Raw genomic sequence first — 21,479 nt, 5'->3', positions numbered from 1 at the left:
CGCCCGGCTCCGCTGCGTTCCTTTCCGGACGTTCCCCTCCACCAATCACAGCAGCCGTTCAGCGTGGGGGCGGTGCTCGCCCCACGCCGGGAAGGGGGCGGAGCTGCTGCGCAGCCGGGCCCTGCGCTGCCCGCGGCCGCCCGGACCCCGCTCCGCCCCGCTGCCTCCCGGCTGCACCCCGTCCGCCCGGCCGGAAGAATGTGCTCCCGGAAGTTCCGGTACTGCCGCTGTGTGGGATAAACAGTAATGGCGGAGGCGGTGGCTCTGGGAACAACGGCGGGCGCTGCGGCGGCCGCGGCCCTGGGAGCATCCGTTGCAGCGGCCGCGGGAGCGACGGCGGCGGCCTTTGACTTCGCTGCTATTCCGCCACCCGTCGCAGGGCCGGGAGGTGGCGGCTGGACCAAGCAGGTCACTTGCAGGTACGCGTTGTCCGCAGCTGCTGGGATGAAGCGCGGTGGGGGGGGAGCGGGCGCGGGCGCCCTTCCCCCAACCTCGCGGCCGTTTCCCTCAGCGCCGCTCCCCTCCCCCCACAGTCACGTACGCGAGGCGCACGGCCGCAGTGCCCCCTCCCCCACCGCCCTGCCGCGCCCCGCCCGGCGCCCGCGGGGAGGCCTGCGGCAAACTGCGCAGCTGGCCGGGCCGCGCCGCGCCCTGCGGCGGCTCCGGGCGGAAACCGGCCGCCGCGGCGGGGCTTGTGGGGGATGTAGTGCGGCGGTGGGCGGCTTATGGCCGGAAGTACCGGCTGGTGTCGAGGGCGCGCTAGGCCTAGCCTGCGGGAGCTGGACCTAGGGGCAGGAGCCTTTCTTTTGCCCTATCCTTAAGGGAAGCTGTTCCCTACTGCCCCGCCGTGCAGATGGCCGTGTGGCTACTGCCTCTGCCGCGTCGGGAATTGGGAAGGGTTGCTGGCTCCAAATGAGGTGCATGGGGTGCTGTTACTTGTGTGAAAATATGTCCGCAGCGATCGGTGTGAAAGACACTGTAGAAGGGAAATTTCGTAACTAGATTCCAGAAAGTGCCATTAAGCAAGAAAAGCGAAACTACTCGAGTTCTTGTCCATTTATGTACAAAATGAATAGGAATTCGTAATTGATACGGCATGAACTGTTTATTAAACAGGAGAAAAGGAGTAAGTCATGACAAGCTGCAAAATATGAGGAGTGCTGCTACTTGTGTTACGTTAAGGTTCTGTTTGCTGCGTCATTTTCTATTTCTGTGTTCCTTCAGATTCTATATCTGAGGTCTTTTCTATGGCGTTATGCAAATCATACTGCAGGTTGTAAAGTTTGCCAGATGGACTATTTTTAAATTTACCCTGCTTGTCATTTTGCAGGCTAAAAGGAATATAAACCAGTTTTGTAAATACAGAAATAAACTAATTCAGTTTATGTGAAAACAAAAGTTATAATCCGAGAGCATCACAAAGCATCTCCATTTAAAAAAAAAAAAAAAAACAACTTATTAAATTACACTTAACCTGAATATATTTTTTGGCAAGTACATTCGAAGGCAATTAAGCAAAAGGGCTGAAAGGAGGAGGCTTTAGATCTTGATGTGGGCTTTGTATCTTACGTGCAGGGAGCTTGCTCGCTGCGTCTCTCTTTTGTGCTGTTGAGTATGCCCTGCAGTATGCCCAGCGCTTCTGTTAACTGTTGATCACTCTTGGTTTTGCTTAATGTGCTGTTAACGTGCCCATTTGAGAAGCACTTTTTCTCAGATTCTTCTGAGTACTTCTGCCCACAGAGTTTTGCCTACGAATGACCGGGTTAATATTTGATATTTGGCACATTAACGTAGGCCAGTGACGAGGGAATGACCGAGAACAACGCTGAGCTCAGCTTTTAAGTGAGCTGCGAGGGTATGGGTTAGTGCTCCCTCTGTACAGATGGCCTCATAATTTCTGAAGATCGAAAGACTCAGTTGGGTGAAATGGATTGGTGAGATATATATAGATAGATGTTCTCAAGTGGCAGACACAATGAATCAATTTATTGATGACAGTGACTGCCATAGTACAGAAGGAGACAATTTCTTCAGTGTCCTGCAGTGCAGTGAGTCTTTTTTAATGTATCATGCAGTGAGTCTGTCTGATGAATGTATTTATTTGCAAACATGCAGGACTAGTGGGAAGCTAGGTTAATGTGCTTTAATATAAGTTTAAACAACAAGATCTCAGCTTTGGACATAATGAATCTCTCAATTCTTTGTTCTGTTTGACATCCTTCCAGTTGTCCCGTTGTTTAATTGCTTATTGTTTTTTTTTTTTACAGAACCGCTCATGTTATAGGCAGAATAGCTTTAAAGTGAAATTAACAGTTTGGATGAGCTTCTGGGAATATGTGATAAGAATTTTGGTTTTCAAAATTTGGTTTCAGTAGGATATGTTTCTTACTATTCAGTCTTATTTTACCTTTCTATGTAAGCTGGAAAATTTAACTAAGATGAAGAAATGCATTTAAAAAAAGTTCTTTCTTCATTTTTTTGAATACTTGATATGGTAAATCAAATTTTATTATGCTAGTGTGATATCCTTGGGATAGATGATTGTTAGACACAATGACTAAGATGGAGAACTTTGCTCTGTGACACATATTTTTGCAGCTTTTACCCTTCTGCTTTTTTTTGCAGCTAAAGTTCAGCAGTCTCGGGGTGAAACAGAAATTCATCATGTTGTTTAAAAGGTTTTTTTTTTTTTACATTGCTTCTATGGTTCAGCAATTTTCAAGGCTTTTGTGGTAATAATTTATGGTATTTTACTCTGCAGGAGAATGAAACTATTTCATAGCTACTTTCTGTTAAATATTATTTTTCTGTAGTTACTGGTATATTTTAAATAAGAAAAAAGAATGATGATTTTTATAATTTCTCTCTGCTAGTTTTGTTGATCAGTTGTTTAGCCAACTTTTTTTTTCCCCTAAGACGTGATGTTGTTAACTCCAGATCCTTGTCTTTTCCCTATATCATGCAATAATGAAGCCATCCAAGTCGATGTGAACAGATTATATTTAATTTCTTAATATTAACATAATCCCTTAAGATCCAGTTGGTGTATTTTGAGAGTTGTCTACATGTTTGTATCTTTGCTGTTCTTTATGAAAATCTAGATCAGGTATTCAGATGCCTAATATAATGAATCCAGGTTGGTAAAGTATGCCTCCTTAAGCTGGTACAACAGTACTGATAAGCTGCGGAGCGCAAACCTCTTAACAGACTGCTTATATTGTCCCTTTCTTAGGTGCCCTGTTCTGGATCTCTGCTAGCTTCTTGTTGGAGGAGGTTGTGGAGAAGAAAGGACAAGGAGATAAATGCTACTAAGGCCTATTTTTTCCCCTTAAGGTTACTAACTCATGTAGAGGTTCCTCACCTACTCAGGTGGCTGAACGCCTACGTGCTTGTGCTAGAACAGTTTGCCTCTCCCGTTCTCTGCTACCTTGTTCTCTGGGAATTCTTAGTCTCCGTATGGCACCTGAAGAAGGTAGCGATTGCAGCTAGCTATATATTCTGAGATCTCCCAGTCTTGACATTCTTCAGTTTTTTGAAGGACATCTCTTGCTGGGTGTAGCTACTGATTCAAGGAAGCTAGTAGTTTAGTACACAAAACGAGGTTGCTGAAAGGAGGATTAAGTGAAGAATGAACCCACTTGAAAGCTTCAGAGACTGTGGGTAGAAGTGCTGTGCATAGATTTCACTATCAAGATTACAGGGGTGAACACAATGTATAGAAGGAAACATCTGAAAGAAGCTAGTATTTCCTCAAGATATTAACACAAGGCTAAGTAAAGGTGTTGCAATGAAGGTAATACACAATGAAGGTATTACAAATGTTTTCTCTAACTTGTGGCAAGTAACACAAGTAATATTCTAGAACTGTAAGGCAAGTCTTTGATGTAGCTTATTGTGCTTCAAAGTCATGGAAATCAAGACCATCAAAATCTGGATAAACTTGAAACTTTAAAGAATTCTATTAAATTAGTTGTAGCATTTATAACTTCTAACATCTCTCCAATGGTTGGAATTCCAGGGACTTGGAGAAATTGTTAGCTTTGTGGCCTCGGGCAAATGTTTTCTCTGTAGCATTCCAAACAGTTATTTTCAGTGATAAAATAGCAGTGCAGATAATGATTACCTTTGGTGTGTTGGTACCAACTTCTGTTTTGTACAGTGATGCAATTAACCAAACGGGAGAGATGATCTGGGTTTTGACTCTGGAGAGTTCTCTCTTCGGGTTCCCCATGCTGCCTCACCACATCTATCTGAATAGAGGAGGCAGAGCACTGCTGCCAGAATAAATGGATGACAGCATCATAGGCAGCTTGGAGAAAATCCAGTTATATACTTGTCTTGATCTAGTTACATTTATTCAGATGAAATTATGTGTGTTCTCCAGGACTTTACAGAACATGAATTTCAGATGTTCTTCTCCAAGTCACTGAATGAGACAGACAGCTAATGAATTTCTCAGTTTTAAGGATCCGTTTTTGCTGTAACCAGAAACAAGTGGCTGGTATGGCTGCTGCTGTATAAAGTTAGAGTTACACTGAGTACTATGTGTATATAAAGATGCTCTCCAACAGAAGTTCTATTAATTTTCACCAGAAGCATATGCTTCATCAAAGCATATTTTAACCAAATACCACAATTTTATGTGTATAATGTTAAATTCTTTGTGACCTTAAACTGAAAAAAAAAATCTTACCTCTTCTTGCTGGGAAGGGAGAGGGGGAAGTTGGTGTAATCCTTGAAGAAAGAGATTTTTCTATCCTCCCACCCCAGCCTTCTTTTTCAGATGATACTGAGTTTGTTGCGTAGGCTTGCAGGCTTTTAAAAGTGACATGTGAATTATACTGAGCTTGTGTTTTGGGGTTGTGGGTTTGGGGTTTTTCTGTGTGGTGATGTGGGAGTTTTCCCCTTTATAGCCTGCTATCTTGATGAAAAGAATTGTGACAACTTTCAGAATTTTACAGAATCTGTGTTTGCAGATGATTTTCTAATGCAGGCTGGAGAGGAAGGAAAGGGATGTGAAGCTGTAACAAGCAATGTGAGAGCCTGGTCTTGAGGTATATGTGTTTAGGATATGTCGAGCAAGTACTTTCTGACAGAAGTTCTCACTTCAGGCTGGTGCCTCTTTTTCTTAGTCACTTATTTCAGCTGTAGTGGTGTCGCAATGCTTGTTTGGCTTAAGCAGTGGTGTGGCTGTGCAGTGATCTGATCTTGATTGAAAGTAGCCATGGGGGCAGCAAAAGGAATGTCAGTTACATCTGAAGCCATTTCCTGACCTGAGTCAGCAGGTAACCCAAGTTGCATGCCCCAACACATGGGGGAAGCAATGCTGTGTGGAAATAAGCAAAGGGTGGGTATAACAAGAATGATCAGTTAACAACATGATTTTATTTTCCTGTTGATATGACTCCTGTGTCTTAAAAGCAATCCAGAAATCCCAGTTATGTTCTGGTCCCATTTGTAGGTTGTTGGGAATTTGTCTTTTTTGTTTTGATGTGAATTTTCTCATAATAAGTTGTGGTGTTGTGTTGGTACATGAGTAGATGGTGGGGTTTGATTCTTTTTCCCTTTTTGAGTTCACGGTGGAGAATGCTGTGTATGGAGGGTTTTGGTTTTGCAACATCCTGTTTCTGGTGTGCGCTGGCTTAGCTGTTTTTACAGCCATCTGGCAAATGTGACTAGAGTATTCACGTCTCTGGGGAGAATGTCAGAGAGTCTTATCTTGGTGTTATACCACTTATTTTGATGTAGGACCACATTTCTTAGCTGATCACTACGTGGCTACAGTGTACAGACAGATAACAGCAAGTGAGTGTGTGTTGCAGCCTAATGGTGTCAGTTGGTGGTTAGTTGTTCTTGGTACCTTAAATAGTTTTGCTAATAGAGAGTTGACAGCCCCCCTAAGACTCATTTATGGTTATAACACATCTTTGGTACTGGATTACAAATGTAGTTCTTAGGTAATTAGTTGAGTTGTTCACTTTGTTTTATCTAACTTCTTAAAAATCAGGCAGAGTAAGTACCTGTGCAGAAGTCCCTGCAATTGAACAGCTCGATGTTGTTCAAGGAATACTGACTTCAGTGTTCTGTTTTGTGAAGAGCTACTGTCTTCTTAGTTTGGGCTGACGAAAGGTGATTCTTCTATGCTGCGTGGCTGCACAGTCAGCTGGTGGGAGGGTCTGGTTCTTTTGATTGCTCAGGTGTGCTAGTAGGAAGGAACAGTGGTGAAAGAGTGTAACAGGAGAAGGGCAGGACTGCCTCTTTCAGCGGCAATAAAGGTTTAAAAGGGTGTAATCTACCTCTCAGTCTTCCCTCAAATGTGTTTTATAGGCAAGCAAAGAATTTGTAACAAATGTTCTTGTTTACCGCGTCTTGCTATTTCCAATGAAATCAGAGTTTGCAACTTACTTGATTACCTGGAGCAAATGCTTCTCTTTATAAAGGGATGTGTTAGTAAAAATTGTTGATGTATTCTCTTCTTACATAATTGTTGGCTTGGGTTTGTTGTGAGTTTGGGTTTGGGTTTTGGGGGTTTTTTTTGTTTGTTTTTTTGTGTGTGTGGTGGGTTTGGGGTTTGGGTTTTGTGTGTGTGAGTTTTCGTTTGGTTTGTTTTCCTTGGTTAGTGTTAATTGTGAAAGAGGTACTTAAACTTGTGTTTTCCGTTGTGATTTTGAGAGCATACTGAGTCTTAATAGGGTGCTTTACATTTAAAGAACCTTGTGTCTTCTGGTTTGACATCTAAACTAATTAGAAGAGCACTGCTCAATTTTCTTTAATAGCTGAATTTGAGGATGCTCAAGTAACTTGAGTTAAGGTGCTAAAATTCAGTGAACTGCACTCAAAAGCTTTGAAAATACCCAATTCTTTCAAGGCGGGCAGACAGCACAGTATCAAGCAGGGTGCTTCACTGACTATTTGCCTTCTATGGCAAGAACTAATGTGTGTATTTTGTCAGCTGCAAATGCCTTGCATTCTTGGAGAGAAATAATATCTAATCAAACTATTTACAAATTCAAAATATGTGTAAGACTTCAGGAAAACTTTAAGATGTGACTGATAACTGGTTTTTTGATTCAGTGATGGACTTCTGAGTTTTTTATTGGTGTCAAAACACACAGGAACTACAAGTAAAACTTTGTCTCCATCCATTTTGCCCAGGATGCTTTGTTCTCTGTCACAGCCCAGGCTAAGCCTTTCTTGACAGATTTTCTTTCGGCATTTGTAGGTGCAAGTCCCTAAATGTTCCACTAACTGAAATAGCTACGGCTTCATCTTTTCTCAGATATTTGTATGTTTGTACTAGAGTGTGGTCCCATGAGTTGTTAATAATGTTCTTAATTCAGCACAGCATGGTTTCTAGGATAACTCATCGTCCAAGTACTTTTCTTACAGCTTCAGTGCTACTCCTTAATTCACAGTAATCTCTCTTTCAGATATTTCATGCATGGAGTTTGCAAGGAGGGAGACAACTGTCGCTACTCCCATGACCTCTCCACTAGTCAGTCTGCTATGGTGTGCAGGTATTACCAGCGAGGATGCTGTGCTTATGGGGATCATTGCAGGTAAATAAATGCCTTTGATCATTGCGTAGGGAAATAATTTCATTCTGAGACTCTGAGTAGAGAGCTGACAGAAACACAATAAATCTTGAAGTTTTTCCTCTTTCATTGCAGCTTCATAAAGTGATGAAAAAGGCTTCTTTTCACAACCCCCTCTTGTGAAATACTGTAGTGTTTGCTTTGCTATGGAAATAAATAGCAGAGGCAAGAGGATAAATGGGTTTTGTAGAAGTACTAGTTGTCAGGGTATGGAGTTTCTTTTGTTTGTTTACTAGTAACAGGAGTATGTGAATTAGTTGAAATCTGAGACTACATTCAAGGTAGCTGACCTGGTGAAATTGAGTTGTGAATTTGATGGCTTTATACTATTATCAGGTAGTATCTCAAGGCGCAATATACACTGAGGGCAAGTGTTAGTCATAGTGTTCATCATTAGTAATAGTGGATGAAAATCTGTATTTCAAATAGCCTTCTTGGTAATCTTGATTTATTTATTCCCTTCTAAGTTCTTGTCAGGTCTCATTAGGTTGACATTGGCTTTACAGCTTGTAACAAAGCTTGTAGTAGGAGTAGAAGTGTTAGTTCTGACATTTTCTTCTTGTTTGCATGTGCTCACATTGTCATTGTTGTCTTCAGCCCACAGTTCATTTGCCAGAAACCTTTTAAGCTGCTTGTCAGCTTTGTCAAGAGTTCACTTATATGAAACAGGGTAATATAATCTGTCAGTCACAGTTGGTCACAAAATGCAGTGTGTTGAAACATGCTAAAAGTGAACAAACAAGTGATGGAGGCACTGACAACTTTGCTGCATGATGGAACACCCACTGCTCCTTCAGGACACTTCACTTAAACCCATGTGTGGGATCCTCCTCTAACATGGGGACCAAGTGAGGACACCACTGTCAATCTATATGCTGAATATTAGTAAAACAACTTATTGTTTAGGAGAAAAGAAGACAAGAAGTCCTACTATTTTCTTCCTGATAGAAGACAGCATGCATACTGCTTTGAAGACCATTATTGTAGGGTTCTGAAGGCTTGACTCTTACATTTATGTGTCATAGTTTCCTTAGGATACGAAAGTTGACATTCACTTGGGAGCATCTCTTTAATATGCAAGAACCATGGCACCTTGTTTTCAATTTGACATAAGATAAATGAATCACAGTTGCTTAAAAGTTCAATACGATCTCCAAAAAATCTCTCTCTGTCCTTGAAATGAGTCAGCAAATACCTAAGACGTCAAAGATACGCCTGTAATTTATTTTCCAGTGTATTCTACTAGTTGCTGGAAGACAGAGAAGACAGATTTTTAAGCAAAATATTTCATCCCTTATGGTTGTGAGTAGTAGGGATCAAAGTGTTCTGGGAATCATTTTCCACAGTAAGTCAAAAGAGGCAGTAGAAATAGCTTCTAAAATTCGACATAAAATCTGAATGAGGCAAGATACAGAAAAAGAATGACTTCTGCTAGTGAGGATCTCTGAAGCTGTGCTAAAGGCCAGGACCACCTTAGGTCAGGTTGCCCAAGGTGGTGGTGAGCAGATAATCAAAACTTCACTGGACATCTTTCCCATGACTTTCCACAAGGTAGTTGAAGGCAGCAGGATATGCCCTTAGTCTTTTCTTTTGAAAGCTGAACAAACTATCCTATTCAGTAATACATGCATCATAGGCATGTGACCAGTTTGAGACATCATTGAAGTTTATTCTATGTGAATTAATCGGAAACTCTGTATACTACTCTGTTTCTGCCAAACTCATGGAGTGCCTTCTATTTCTTTAAGTACTGCTGACAGATTAGATAACTGGAAGCATGTCTCTGTAAAGGGTCATTAGTGGCTTTCCCTCCCAAGCCATTTTTGGACCCTCTTTCTGAAAATGCACATCTGAATCAGTTTATTTTTCATGCCTTGGGCTGCTCTATGGAGGTGTTTTTGTGAGGAGTTGACATCATGTGTTTTAACTTTTTTAGATATGAACATACCAAGGAACAGGAAGAAATGACTGATATGGATCCAGAAGGAAAAATGTATCCTTCACTATCCTCAGACTTCGCACTACTCCCTGAAACTGTTGAAGAGATTATTGCTGAGATAGAAGATGAAAGTGTGGATCTGGCAGCTGCAGGAGTAGGTGCTGAAGACTGGGCGAATGCTGTAGAGTTTATCCCTGGGCAGCCATATTGTGGACGTGGTAAGATGATGGGGGATAGCAATACATTTCTGTCATGGGTCAATGATTTATGTTTGAATTTTCTGATGTGAATAGTTGCACCATTCTATGTCAGTTGCTACTGCTCTATCCTAATGTTCTGAAAGCAGGTATAAGGACAGTCTCTGTATGACTAGCTTCCTCTTGTTATGGCTCTGAATGTCTTGGAGAATCTCTTTTGAAATTTACTTTTTCAGTTTGATGGGAGCTGCAATTGGTGTCACTGCTCTGAAAAGATAATCTGCTGTCTTGTTTGTTTGTTTTGGTGGTGTGCTGTGGGGTTTTTTTTATCATTCTTTTTTCCCCAGTCTTGTAAAGTTGTTTTTTTTTTGCAGTGCAGGTACAGATTCCTGTAGAAAAAAACAAAGCTTTGTGGTTGCTTTTATGGATCCAATTGCAGTTCAGACCAGAGGCTGAAAAACAGGTTTTCTAGTTACCTTCCTGAAACTTGGCTTTCCAATACTATGAGAACTCGCATAGAGATTGAGAAGGACCAGACTCCTTACGTAGTGTACTTGTCATCTGCCTTTCCTGCAGAAAGATAGCACAAAGACTTAAAATTTAGGTGAAAACTAGGCTGAATGTCTTTAGCATACTTTCTGGTAATTGGCTATCCAAAACTGAAGGCTTATGGCCGTGAAATAATTGAATCTGAAATGGATGCCGTGTTTGAAGATGTGTCATACAGTGCTCAGATTACACTTTGTCTCCACAGCACTATTCAGATCCTCTGAGTTGAAAAGAGGAATTACCTTACTGGTGTAACAGAGTGCTGCTGGAGCCTGCTCTGATCTGATTTATGGAGGGGTGAAGAAGAGAATGGTTGAGTGAGATTAATGTTTTGCTGGTGTCGTTGAGAAGTCTGATTGTGGAATTGTTTGGTCTATCTATGACTTGAGTACAGTCCAAAGGAACAAAAATTTGCCTTCCACCTGTTAATGTGTCATTTTGCTGTCATAAAAGACACAGCTTCTGAGATAACAGAGACAAAGGATCACTTTTTCAATCTTTTAATCAAAATAGAATGATTTAGGTTAAAAGGGACCTATGGATTTCATCTAGTTCATTTCCTGCTGAAAGCAAGGTCAGCTATGACAGGTTGCCAGAGGCTTTATTTAGTTTAATCTCTATCCTCAGAGATGTTCAAAACAGCATAACCTCTGAGCAACCTTTGTAGCGTTTAACTTCTTTCATAAGGGAAACCTTTTTCTTAGTATGCAATTTGGTTTTTTTTCCCCTTGCCTCAGCTTGCCTTCTGTCCCATGTCCTGAGCACAATTGGAACAGTCTGGCTCTGTTTTATTTTTTTCCAAGTAGTTGAAGATGGCAATAAAATCACTTCTTAAGCTAAACAAGTCCATTTTCCTCATCCCCTCATTGCGGGTTTTAGCCTCTTGATGGCTGGGTGGCCTTCTTTTGGAATCAATTAATTGGTGGTTTGAGCAGACAAAGATCTTTCAAAATTCATCTGCTCCTTATGGGAGAGCTGGTGCTGAGTCATAAGGACATTGTACCTTTTAACTTGCTTAGTTTTACTGAAGCAGTTCATTTTTGTAGAGGGTTAGGTTTATTTTTCATGGAAACTGGTGGCTGCCACAGTGTAGTAACATTAGTTTCTCTGAATGTTGTTCAGAAGTTTGTTTTGTATCCTTTGAAATTTGATGTGTTTTGATGTACAAACATGCAGAGCTGTTCCTGAGCAGTGCTGTGTGGTGTTAATTCCTGTGGTGACTATTTAAAAGCTGCATTTAAAAACGACTTTTCTGAAGCTACTGTTTTTGCCGAGCTATAAAAATTAAGAACGCGTTGTAGTGATGGCAAAGATAGGTGCAGTGCGTGCCACAGTGTATATATCAAAGCTTTACCCATCATTCTTACCACGTGCCTAGAGAAAAAGGTACAGGTCCTTGGAATATTTAAAATAGAACCTATTTCTCAAGATTAGGTAGAAGCTTGTATGTTTTAAGTGATGATACAAATGCTAAAGATTCAGGGTTGGCAGTTTGAGCATGCGTAGCTTGGAGTTGTGATGCTCGTCTTTTACTATGAGACAAAACATTCTCATAATGCAGATGATTCTCTGATTTGGGACTAAACCTGCTATCTTGAAGATGGCCTTAGGGCCTATCAAGGAAAATAGGGAATGTTCTTCAAACATTTACATGTTTGGTGTACGGATTTCCCTATTTGTTCTGCTGCTGCTAGATATTCTGAAATAATTGAGTAGGAAGGCAGCAATACAAGAAACGCTTTGAACTGAGTGGCTGTTTCCCACTGCTCCAAAATGTACATACTTGTTGCTAGAAAGTATGTCTGAGAGTGAAGGGAGATGAAGTGTGAATTGGAGGTAATGAACTACTATTTTTCACTGGTACGTGTTTAACTCTGTTGATTAAAAGGGGCAGTGAGAAGGTAGGGATGGGGTCCACCTGCTGGAGAGTAGTGGTTTTGAGAACGGTATAAATATTACTCTGTAGAGGATGTGGAACCTTGTGAGTTTCTCTAATGTTTTGAAAGAGGAAGCAAAACTGTAGCAGATAGTGTGCATCAGGTGCAGGAGATGGACATGTAGGGCTTTAGGTTATGGAAGCTGAGTTACTCAGAATTGGGAATACTAGTTGGATTTTTATTTCATAGACACACAGCTCTTGCAGAGGGCAAGTGCTGGGACAGCGCAGAAGACTGGAAATGGAAAAGTCCCTTGGAGCATGTTTTTACACTGTCTCACTTTTTCATACTGCAGAAGTACCTAGAGCCATTATGAAAGAATGACCTTCATAGCCCTCTGTCTTATTATCTAGATGTCTAGTCACTAAGAACTGGTTGTACTTTCTTTGTGTGCAAGGATGGTGTTGTGGACTGAGACAGATTTGAGTAGCTGTACTGTGTACTGTCCTTGTTGACCTACATAGTTGATGACTTTTTCTTTGTGCCAGTATATGAAGCTCTGCTCTTGTGGACTAGCATAGTAAATGAGTTTCTAGGTCTGTCTCTGGAGGGGTTAGACCCTTTATTCTCAATCTCAAGTAATAAGTAATTTTGGTTTGATCTGGATTTTTTTTTTTTTCTGTGTTTGGATGGGGTGTGGATTTTTTTGTTTTTGTTTTGTGGTTTTTTTTTTAAGTAATAAATCCCTTACTGAAAAGAAATTTTGGGGATTTTTTTTGTTAAGAGAAGCTTCAGATGTGCCTTTTCTTTCACAGTAAGTGTTTTCCAAGGATACAGGATTGCCTTAAACAGGGATCATCTTGTCATCCCTGTTACAAGAAGTATGGTATCATTTAATTCCTCTGAGGCTCAGCTGCACTTGTCTGTCTAGTAGCAGGCTTCTGTCCATCCATACTAGGATCTGGCAAAGTCTCTTCTCTCAGCAGGGGTCAAACAAGATGTCCAGTCACATGAATCAACTATGTAAAAAATCTGCAATAGCATTAACTTGAAAAAAAAAAACATTTAAAAAAATGAAGAAAGTCAAAGGAATAGAAATTGACTGGTGGCTCTGGGTGTTATTACATATTTTGGAGCACAGACCATGGATTTCACACTGGAGGGGGGAACTTCAGTTAATAAGTACAAATTTTTGTATTATGCTAGGCTACTGAGATAAGTAGGTAGAGTCTAGTATATGTCTATGTGTTACTTTTCTTGCTGCCAGCTCAGTAGAACTTAAGAGGTAATGATTTTTTGACTGGGCATCTCTTACTGAAAAATGGAAGAGGTTGACCTGCTTTTTCTTTTCCCTTACATGTCTAAAAGCAAACAGTCTGATACATGTTTATTGTATCTCTGTGCTCCATGAAGATGAAAACTGTGCAAATGTGCAGCCTCTGGTTCTTTTTGAGAAATCAGTAATTTATTTTTTACTGGTCCAGATATACCTTTGATAGTTTTTGCATAGTTCTCTAATCTAGTGCTGAAAAGACTTTTAAACACTACACTTTTTTGTAGCATAGATGACTTGTTAGAGTTGCAACAGCTACTGGTTATGTAAATGAAGTACGATTGCTGCTGTTCTTGGTATTTGTTCTGAATCTAGCAATGCTTTCTTGTTATCTTACATTTATTATATCTTCAGTTTCAATCTGATTGCTTCTGTCTTATTATCCTACTCTCCTAATGATCTCAAAAGGCTCTTTGGCTTTTGGTGACCCAGATAAGCGTATACATGCTCAGGAGGTACATAGGGAGAAGTGTTAAGCAGCATCTGTGCAAATGGGGAAGGGAAATGATATAATTTCCAGTTAATTTTTAATATTAGATAAGGGAATTATAAAATCATAGAATGTCAGGGGTTGGAAGGGAGCTCTAAAGATCATAGCTTAGAACGGGATGAAAATACCCCTAATTTCAGTTTCTTAATGGTAGATTTACATGTCTGGTAGGACTGGATGTCTGTTCTAGATAGGGTTTTGGCAAGTAGGCAGAACAGACTGAGTTTGACGAGGTCCACAAGGGAGGTGATTCATTCCCTTTACTCTGCTGTCATGATACCCAACCTGAGTACTGTGTACAGTTCTGGAGCCCCCAACACAAGAAGGACATTGAACTGTTGGAGCGAGTCCAGAGGAGGAGGGCCACGAAGATGATCAGAGGGCTGGAGCAGCTCTGTTATGAGGACAGACTGCAGGAGTTGGGGCTCTTCAGCCTGGAGACTCAAAGGCTTCGAGGGGACCTTGTTGTAGCCTTTCAGTATCTGAAGGAGAGCTACAGGAAAGCTGAGGAGAGCCTCTTTACAGGGTTTTGTTATGACAGGATGAGGACATGGAAGAGGGGATATGTGAACAGGATGTTAGGAGGAAGTTCTTTACAGTGAGGGTGGTGAAACAGAAACAGATTGCCCGGGGATGTTGTGGATGCTCCTTCTCTGGAGGTGTTCAAGACTAGGTTGGCTGAGGCCTTGAGCAACCTGTTCTAGTGGGAGGTGTCCCTGGGCCTATGGTGGGGTGGTGGAACTAGATGATCTTTGAGGTCTGTTGTGGAGGCAGGGAATTAATGTGGCCGAGTCAGGAATATATATAAAAACAGAATTATTTTATTTTCCCGAAAACCTGTTCCCAAAACTATGTACAGAAATTAGTTTAATTGACAGGTTCAGTTTGAGAAGATCTTACAAGGATACTGTAGGTAAATTTGACTGTTTTGGAAGTCAGGAGTGGGAAAAGGCTAAGCTAGTAAACATAGCATTCCGCACCATTAATCAGGCTGAGCCAAAAGTTTGCTCACAGGTGAGCCAGGCTGGCCCAGATGCTTGTCTGCTCGATCCGAGGCTTTTAAGGTCTATCAAGCTGCATAAAGGGGGTGCTTATGGTGGGAAGCTGTCCAAAGCAGGGACGGTCCTGTCCCTCAGGAGCTTGTCCTTTGGAGCGCCAGGGGACTCTTTCTGCAGGAACTATCCAGGCAGGGGAGAACTCTAAGACGGGAACCCTAGGGCGGGAAGTACCCCAATATTTATACCCTTCCTGGAGGAAGAGCAGAGTTACCACTGCCTAGGCACAAAGAGCACTGCCAATTCCAGCCCGATTCCAGCGCGGGCACTGCACGGGGCACCCCTCCTGCCAGAAGGGCCCTTTGCTTCCCCCTTCACGCCTGCAGGGCAGATGGGGAGGGGGGGAAACAGTTTTTTTTGCGCCACTTCCTCTCCCATTCAAACCACAGAGGGAGAGGGGTTTTGAGGTATACCGGACTCCAGGACAAGGTCACTTCCAACCTAAACCATTCTGTGATTCTAGGTGTGGGCACAGGCTTTGTGTCATTTGTAGGGATGTCTGGGAGTGTAGAAGAGAAAGCCTGTTGTTCAGGCTGAAAAACAACATGCCAACTAACCTGCGCATGAGGAACTGCCCATGTGGTGTATCCATACTAGCATCTTTTTGTGCTGGATATAACTGTTGCTTCAGCTGTGTCATTTCTGAAGAAAAGCCTGTGAACTTGAAGTGATGTGAAGTTGATTCTCAAAGCAGTGAGAGATTTGTAAACTTGTGTGATTGCCAATAAACCAGAATTTTCATTAAAATACACTGAAGCTGCTGAGGACTGGTGAGATTTTTCTGCTGTGGATTTAGCCCATAAATGGATCTGAATCTGACCACTGACAGCTTGATTGCTTTAGCCGTGTGTAGGCTGAAGGACAAAGAACACAGTTGTGCATTCTTGAGTTGGAAAATAACTTTTAGTTCAGGTTGAGGGTGTGAAAGTAGGACTGAAATGAATCTTGGTTGGTTTTACTAATCTTTCTGGTTAACTTCAGCAGTTACCCAAAGATTGCTGTGTATTAGAACAATGTGTTTGCTTTCAGTGTTCTATATTGCTTACTCTAAATTTTATTTCCAGCTGCTCCTCCCTGTGCTGAAGCACCTTTGCAGGAAATGGTGATTGAGGAAGAGTACGAAAAGCAGCATGTAGATGTGGAGATAAAGAAGGAGCTGTGCCCCTACGCTGCAGTAGGAGAATGTCGTTATGGGGAAAACTGCGTGTATATCCATGGGGATGTGTGTGACATGTGTGGGCTGCAGGTCTTGCATCCAATTGATGCTGCACAGAGATCCCAGCACATAAAGGTAATCAAACAACTGTCTGCTGTTAAACAGCTCTAAGTTATTGCTTCCTGACTCCCCACAATCATTTGTCACTAACTCCTTTCATTTGAAGGTGCATGCAGGTCGGGCAGTGAATGAAATTCCTGTTGTAAACTGGACTATTTCCTGTTAGGGCCATACTCAAAAGCGTTTGTGTTTCCTTATCTGTGCAAGGGAGAGACTCTGCTTAAAGATACTAAAGCTTTGTTCTTTGCCTAGTAAAATCAAATGGTCTTTTAGATGGCCTTTTCAATGCTTAAAAGCAATGTCTGAAGGAAGGAATTTGAACTCCAGATAGATTATTCCCCACTCTGAGCAAAGTTTATTCTTTTTAGAATAAAGTTTTTCAGCTTAATCTTGCTCCTTTTATTATGCAAAACAGCAGACTAAACCTGACCTTAAAAACCTACTTAGAGTTCACCACATGGCAGTTGTCTCTGTAGCTGTTTTCTTTGTCTCTCCATTTCAGTCTTGCATTGAAGCTCATGAGAAGGACATGGAGCTTTCATTTGCCGTCCAGCGTAGTAAAGACATGGTGTGCGGGATATGCATGGAGGTGGTGTATGAGAAAGCTAATCCTAGTGAGCGCCGCTTTGGGATCCTCTCCAACTGCAGCCACACTTACTGTCTCAAGTGCATCCGCAAGTGGAGGAGTGCTAAGCAATTTGAGAGCAAGATTATAAAGTGAGGCACTTTCCTCTTTTGATTGTGCTTTGTTACTATGGAAGAACTTAGTAACACATGACATTTTGCAACAGACTTCCAGATGCAGACTGTACACAGACTGCATTTAATGTATGCTAACTTCAGTCTGGAAGTGAAATAATCCTTAGGGATGACATTTACACTCTGATTTGGTTAATATGGATTAAGTTTGCAAAATTCAGTTAGCTAATGGTAGAAAACTTTGGTAGCATGTTGTCCAATGGTTACTATTGATGTCTTGGACACTCAGCCAGGAATCCGAAAACAGATTAACCAGTTCAGAATGTATGCCTCTTAATTCATCACTGCTCTAGTTATTCATCAGCTGACAAAACATTTCTCAATTTAAAAGCTACATTCAAATAAATACAAAAATCAAACCCAAATAAATTTATTTAATTCTAAAGAAAAAGGAGTCTGCGTGAAGTGTGTTTTCAAGCTTTTGAGACAAGCCGACTAGCTGCCATTCCCATGGAGTTCTTGAAGAGGTTAGGTTATACTTGTGTAAGAATGAATCTAGATTGAAAAGCTCACAGAGCAAGTGTACAGATACAGTACACCTTTAAAGATGGATGTATGCCATGACATGTTACGAGGGGGAGCACCCTGTAATGTGGAATTTTGCAGCACAGTCTGTTCGTTCCCCAGGTCCTGCCCAGAATGTCGGATCACATCTAACTTTGTCATTCCAAGTGAGTACTGGGTGGAGGAGAAGGAAGAGAAGCAGAAACTCATTCAGAAATACAAGGAGGCAATGAGGTATGAGCACTGCAGTCTATTTTGTCAGGTTGAGACTGCAGAGATAAAGGCATGCCTGGAGAATAAGGGTGTTGATGTAAAGCCCTCTCACACCTCCTTTCCACCACCACGTGTACTTCCTTGCCTGTCTGCCCATAGATGCATGCAACTACAGTTATAAAGTTATTCTATGTTTTTTTGGCCCCAGTCTTTCCCTTCTACATGCAAAATGCTGGAGGTGTAGCCATAAAGTAGTAGAACTTGTGCACTGTGAGCTATCAGTGTTAGTATGCATGCATTGGCCCCCCACACTGTGGTACATCACTTCTGTGTGCAGGTGTTAACTGACACAGTTCCTTCAGCTACCAGTAGTACCTGAGGTCCTTTTGGACTACACTGAAACCAGTTCTGAGGGATGTTTGGGGTCTGCTGTAAGGGCTGTGATATTTTCCTTTCCAGCAACAAGCCATGCAGGTACTTTGATGAGGGCCGTGGGAGCTGTCCGTTTGGAGGGAACTGCTTTTACAAACATGCCTATCCTGATGGCCGCCGAGAGGAGCCACAGAGACCCAAAGTGGGAACTTCGAGTAGATACCGGGTCAGTGCTGCTGGTTTTTATTCTCTCTATGTAGGAATAGAACAACAGGGGTGTGTGTTAAATCAGTTGCCTTGAAAAGAGGGCAGGGAAATGCTGACTCTCTTACTTCTGATACACTGCTGTAATGGTGAATTTCAAGGAGGTAGTGACATAAAGCTTGAATGCTGAAAGCCAAGATGGGAAGGCTAAATTTAAAAAACTTTGCTCATACACCAACATACTGAAATAGAAATGTTGGGTAACATTAGTAGGGGAGTGTCGAGGTAAATTCTACTGGAAGTCAGTATCACTCTGAAAGAGAAACATGATTTCTTGCATGTCAGAAAAGTACACTGGAGACTGAACCTTGTAAGCTTCCAAGAAGACTCCTACCTGTACCACTTGGTCACTTGGGGGAATACTTATGTTCCACCTGCAGGCCCAGCGGAGGAACCGTTTCTGGGAGTTCATTGAGGAGCGAGAGAATGGTGATCCGTTTGAGACCGACGAGGATGAGGTGGTGACCTTTGAGCTTGGTGAGATGTTGCTTATGCTGTTGGCAGCAGGAGGTGATGATGAGCTAACAGATTCTGAGGATGAGTGGGACTTGTTTCATGATGAGCTGGAAGATTATTATGATTTGGATCTATAGCACCTGTCAGTGGATTGTGGACTTGTCTTGGCTTCAGGCAGTAGCTATTACCTGTGGTGTTGTGGCAGTGCCTGTGTTCTCCTAGGCAGGCCGATCAATTCCAGGTGCTGTTGTAATAACTTTTACCCAGGGTCTGTCTCTTCCCATCCCCTCCCACCCCAAGAGTGTTGTTTTTCCTCTGTTTAAACAAATAACAAAAAAATTAAATCTTTAAAATGTTAGTTTTTGTAAAGATGAATTTAACTGTCAAACAGTTAGCTTAGGTTTGTTGCTTCATCCGTGTACCCAACAGAGTTCACCCAGTTCCAGGGTTAAAGTGTTTACAGGACTTCCACACCCATTTTGAAGAGCCCGGATACAGAAATGAGCAGTGGCCATGCAGTGGGGATGTAAATTGGCTGATGGCCTTTTTTCTGTCTTTGTACCAATATTTCTGATTTGGGCCAGATACAAATACTCTATTTCTGGCATCAGCTCTGTTCCAGCCCCCTCATGTACACGTCTCCATTTGTGATTTTTGGTCTCTTGTTTACTTGCACATTACTATTACTACTGTGTAACCAGAACCAGGTGTGAACGTTCTGGGTTTTTACTGTGTTTAGCATGAAAGGAAAATGTCATTGTGAAAGGAGAACTCTCTATGTGTATATACAGATAAATGTAGAGTTGGACCTCAAGGATGGGGAAACTCTGTGTAAGTTAAAAATAACAAAATCATCTTTCATCCCCACTTGGTGCATGAAATCTAGCCTCCAATTGGACATGAAACTGGTTTAGTGGTCTCAGCCCAGTCTGTGGCAGTGATCTTAACTATTGCTTAATTTAATAGACAGCCCTCCCTAACGCACCAGCTCTTTCATGTGTATGATTGGGGTTGTCCAGCAGCAGAAATCTGGTTAGCCAAGGCAGGGTCAGAAGAACGCCAGAGAGGCCCCTTTAGCTTCATTGCTCGGTAAGTTTTAGAACCTGGTGTAACCACGTAAGCCGAGAGCTTCGCTAGGAAATCACTTTGCCTCTCCGCTGCCTTGAGGTACACGTGCCTCTCAGCATCTGAGCTGTGCAGTTGTGTTGCCTGGTAAAGCTGTTCAGATTATGTGAGTTACTGCTTACAAAGGCAGTCATGCAGTTTCTGGCTGTAATTTGCATTAAGAAAATTACGTTGTCACCAAAGCCCTAGCACAGGAATTTTAACCTTGCATTGTTATTGCTGTTTTTTATTGACTTGTGGATGCCCTGTGATCTGTTCTCCTGCTGCTCTTGTCCCCTAGACTGCCTCTCCTTTCACTTTTAAATGGAATGAGAAATTGTTCTGAGGTCTATAACGTATTGTTTTGCAGCTGCCTTTTGTAAGAAGCACTTTTCCCAAATAAAAAAAGCCAAAAAAATAAACAAGTCTGTCTGTTTTTTTTTTTAAGGTTCTTTTTTTTTCCAGCTTATCTGTGTGTGTTTCTGTAAATATAAAAGCACTTTAGATCATTTAACTCCTGCAGAATTGTGTCATGCTAATACAGAGTTTTATTTTGATTATAACCTTTCCAGCAAAGAACCTGTAAAGTAAGGAACGCCTTAACAGACAGATGAAGTAGTGGAACTGTTGAAGGAGTAGATGGGGCCATGAGTGGAAGCATGCATGGTTTGCTTTCTTGGAAGTTAGGCACTGTGGTGTAAATTTTACTTGTCCTGAACAAAGTCAATTGCAGTTATGTTCTGTTGATAGCTTCCTGTCACCATGATGTTTGGACCGCTTGTCCACCCATTGCTACAGGCCACTTCCTGAGCATCCACGTGCTGCTTTAAGCCTATGTGTATTCAGAAAGAAGCATTCTTCTGAAGAAACAGATGAAGCTGGAAGTGAAGTACTAGATGTGTTCAGGTGCTAAGGTATGAGACCAAGAAGTTTAACTGAACAGACTAATACCATCTTTGGTTGGTTGTTTTTGCTTTGGCAAGTACAGAAGGAAAGAAAGTGTTTGAATGTAGCTTGACCAAATGACATTTAAAACTGATAAAGGGGAGAAACAGGAGAAAATGGAAGGTTTTGAAATACAACTAGACTTTCCTCCCCTGCATAGTGAATGTAAGTTAACATCCTAGTGGAAAGCTACATTCAAACCTAAGATTAGCAAAGATATGTTCTGTTAAGACAGAAAAAAGTACTAAAGTCTACCTGCCAGAGCACATTCATCAGCTTTCCCTCATGAGGGGTCAGAAATAGCATGGCTTTAGTGCCTGTAGCACAGTGGTGGATGCTGCTGCTTCTAAACCTGGCTTCTGTATGTCTTCCAGGGAAAGCTGGGAATATGCAGATAAATTACTTGTTTTGCTGGAGGCAGTTATTTCAAGCTGCAAGGTGACTGATGTAGTCAGGTGCATCACAATCAGTTGTTTCTGTTGCTCACTTGCTTTGAAGTGTGTTGTGGTTCTTGTTCTGTAAGTTAAAGCACTGCATGTCTTTGTCACTGG

At 41.8% G+C, this 21,479-nt stretch overlaps 1 protein-coding gene across 1 annotated transcript; it reads left to right on the top strand.

Moving 5' to 3' along the window:
* Window positions 1–93: 93 nt before the first annotated feature.
* MKRN1 (makorin ring finger protein 1) lies at window positions 94–20,408 on the top strand. The gene is made up of 8 exons (XM_064155494.1): window positions 94–419; window positions 7,431–7,559; window positions 9,532–9,752; window positions 16,100–16,326; window positions 16,814–17,028; window positions 17,698–17,808; window positions 18,247–18,385; window positions 18,804–20,408. The coding sequence occupies exons 1-8, from the start codon at window positions 247–249 to the stop codon at window positions 19,014–19,016; spliced, it is 1,428 nt and encodes a 475-aa protein (XP_064011564.1). The 5' UTR covers window positions 94–246; the 3' UTR covers window positions 19,017–20,408.
* Window positions 20,409–21,479: the final 1,071 nt, after the last annotated feature.

Source organism: Pogoniulus pusillus, chromosome 15 (genome assembly GCF_015220805.1).
Source record: "Pogoniulus pusillus isolate bPogPus1 chromosome 15, bPogPus1.pri, whole genome shotgun sequence".
Lineage (NCBI taxonomy): Eukaryota > Metazoa > Chordata > Aves > Piciformes > Lybiidae > Pogoniulus > Pogoniulus pusillus.
The sequence above is the reverse complement of the archived record's forward strand: the minus strand, read 5'-3'. Positions and strand labels throughout refer to the sequence as shown.

Coding starts and splice junctions, on each gene's coding strand:
- MKRN1 (XM_064155494.1), top strand. CDS start 247: ATGGCGGAGGCGGTGGCTCTGGGAACAACGGCGGGCGCTGCGGCGGCC. Junction 420..7,430: donor ACCAAGCAGGTCACTTGCAG/GTACGCGTTGTC, acceptor TCTCTCTTTCAG/ATATTTCATGCATGGAGTTT. Junction 16,327..16,813: donor AGAGATCCCAGCACATAAAG/GTAATCAAACAA, acceptor TCTCCATTTCAG/TCTTGCATTGAAGCTCATGA.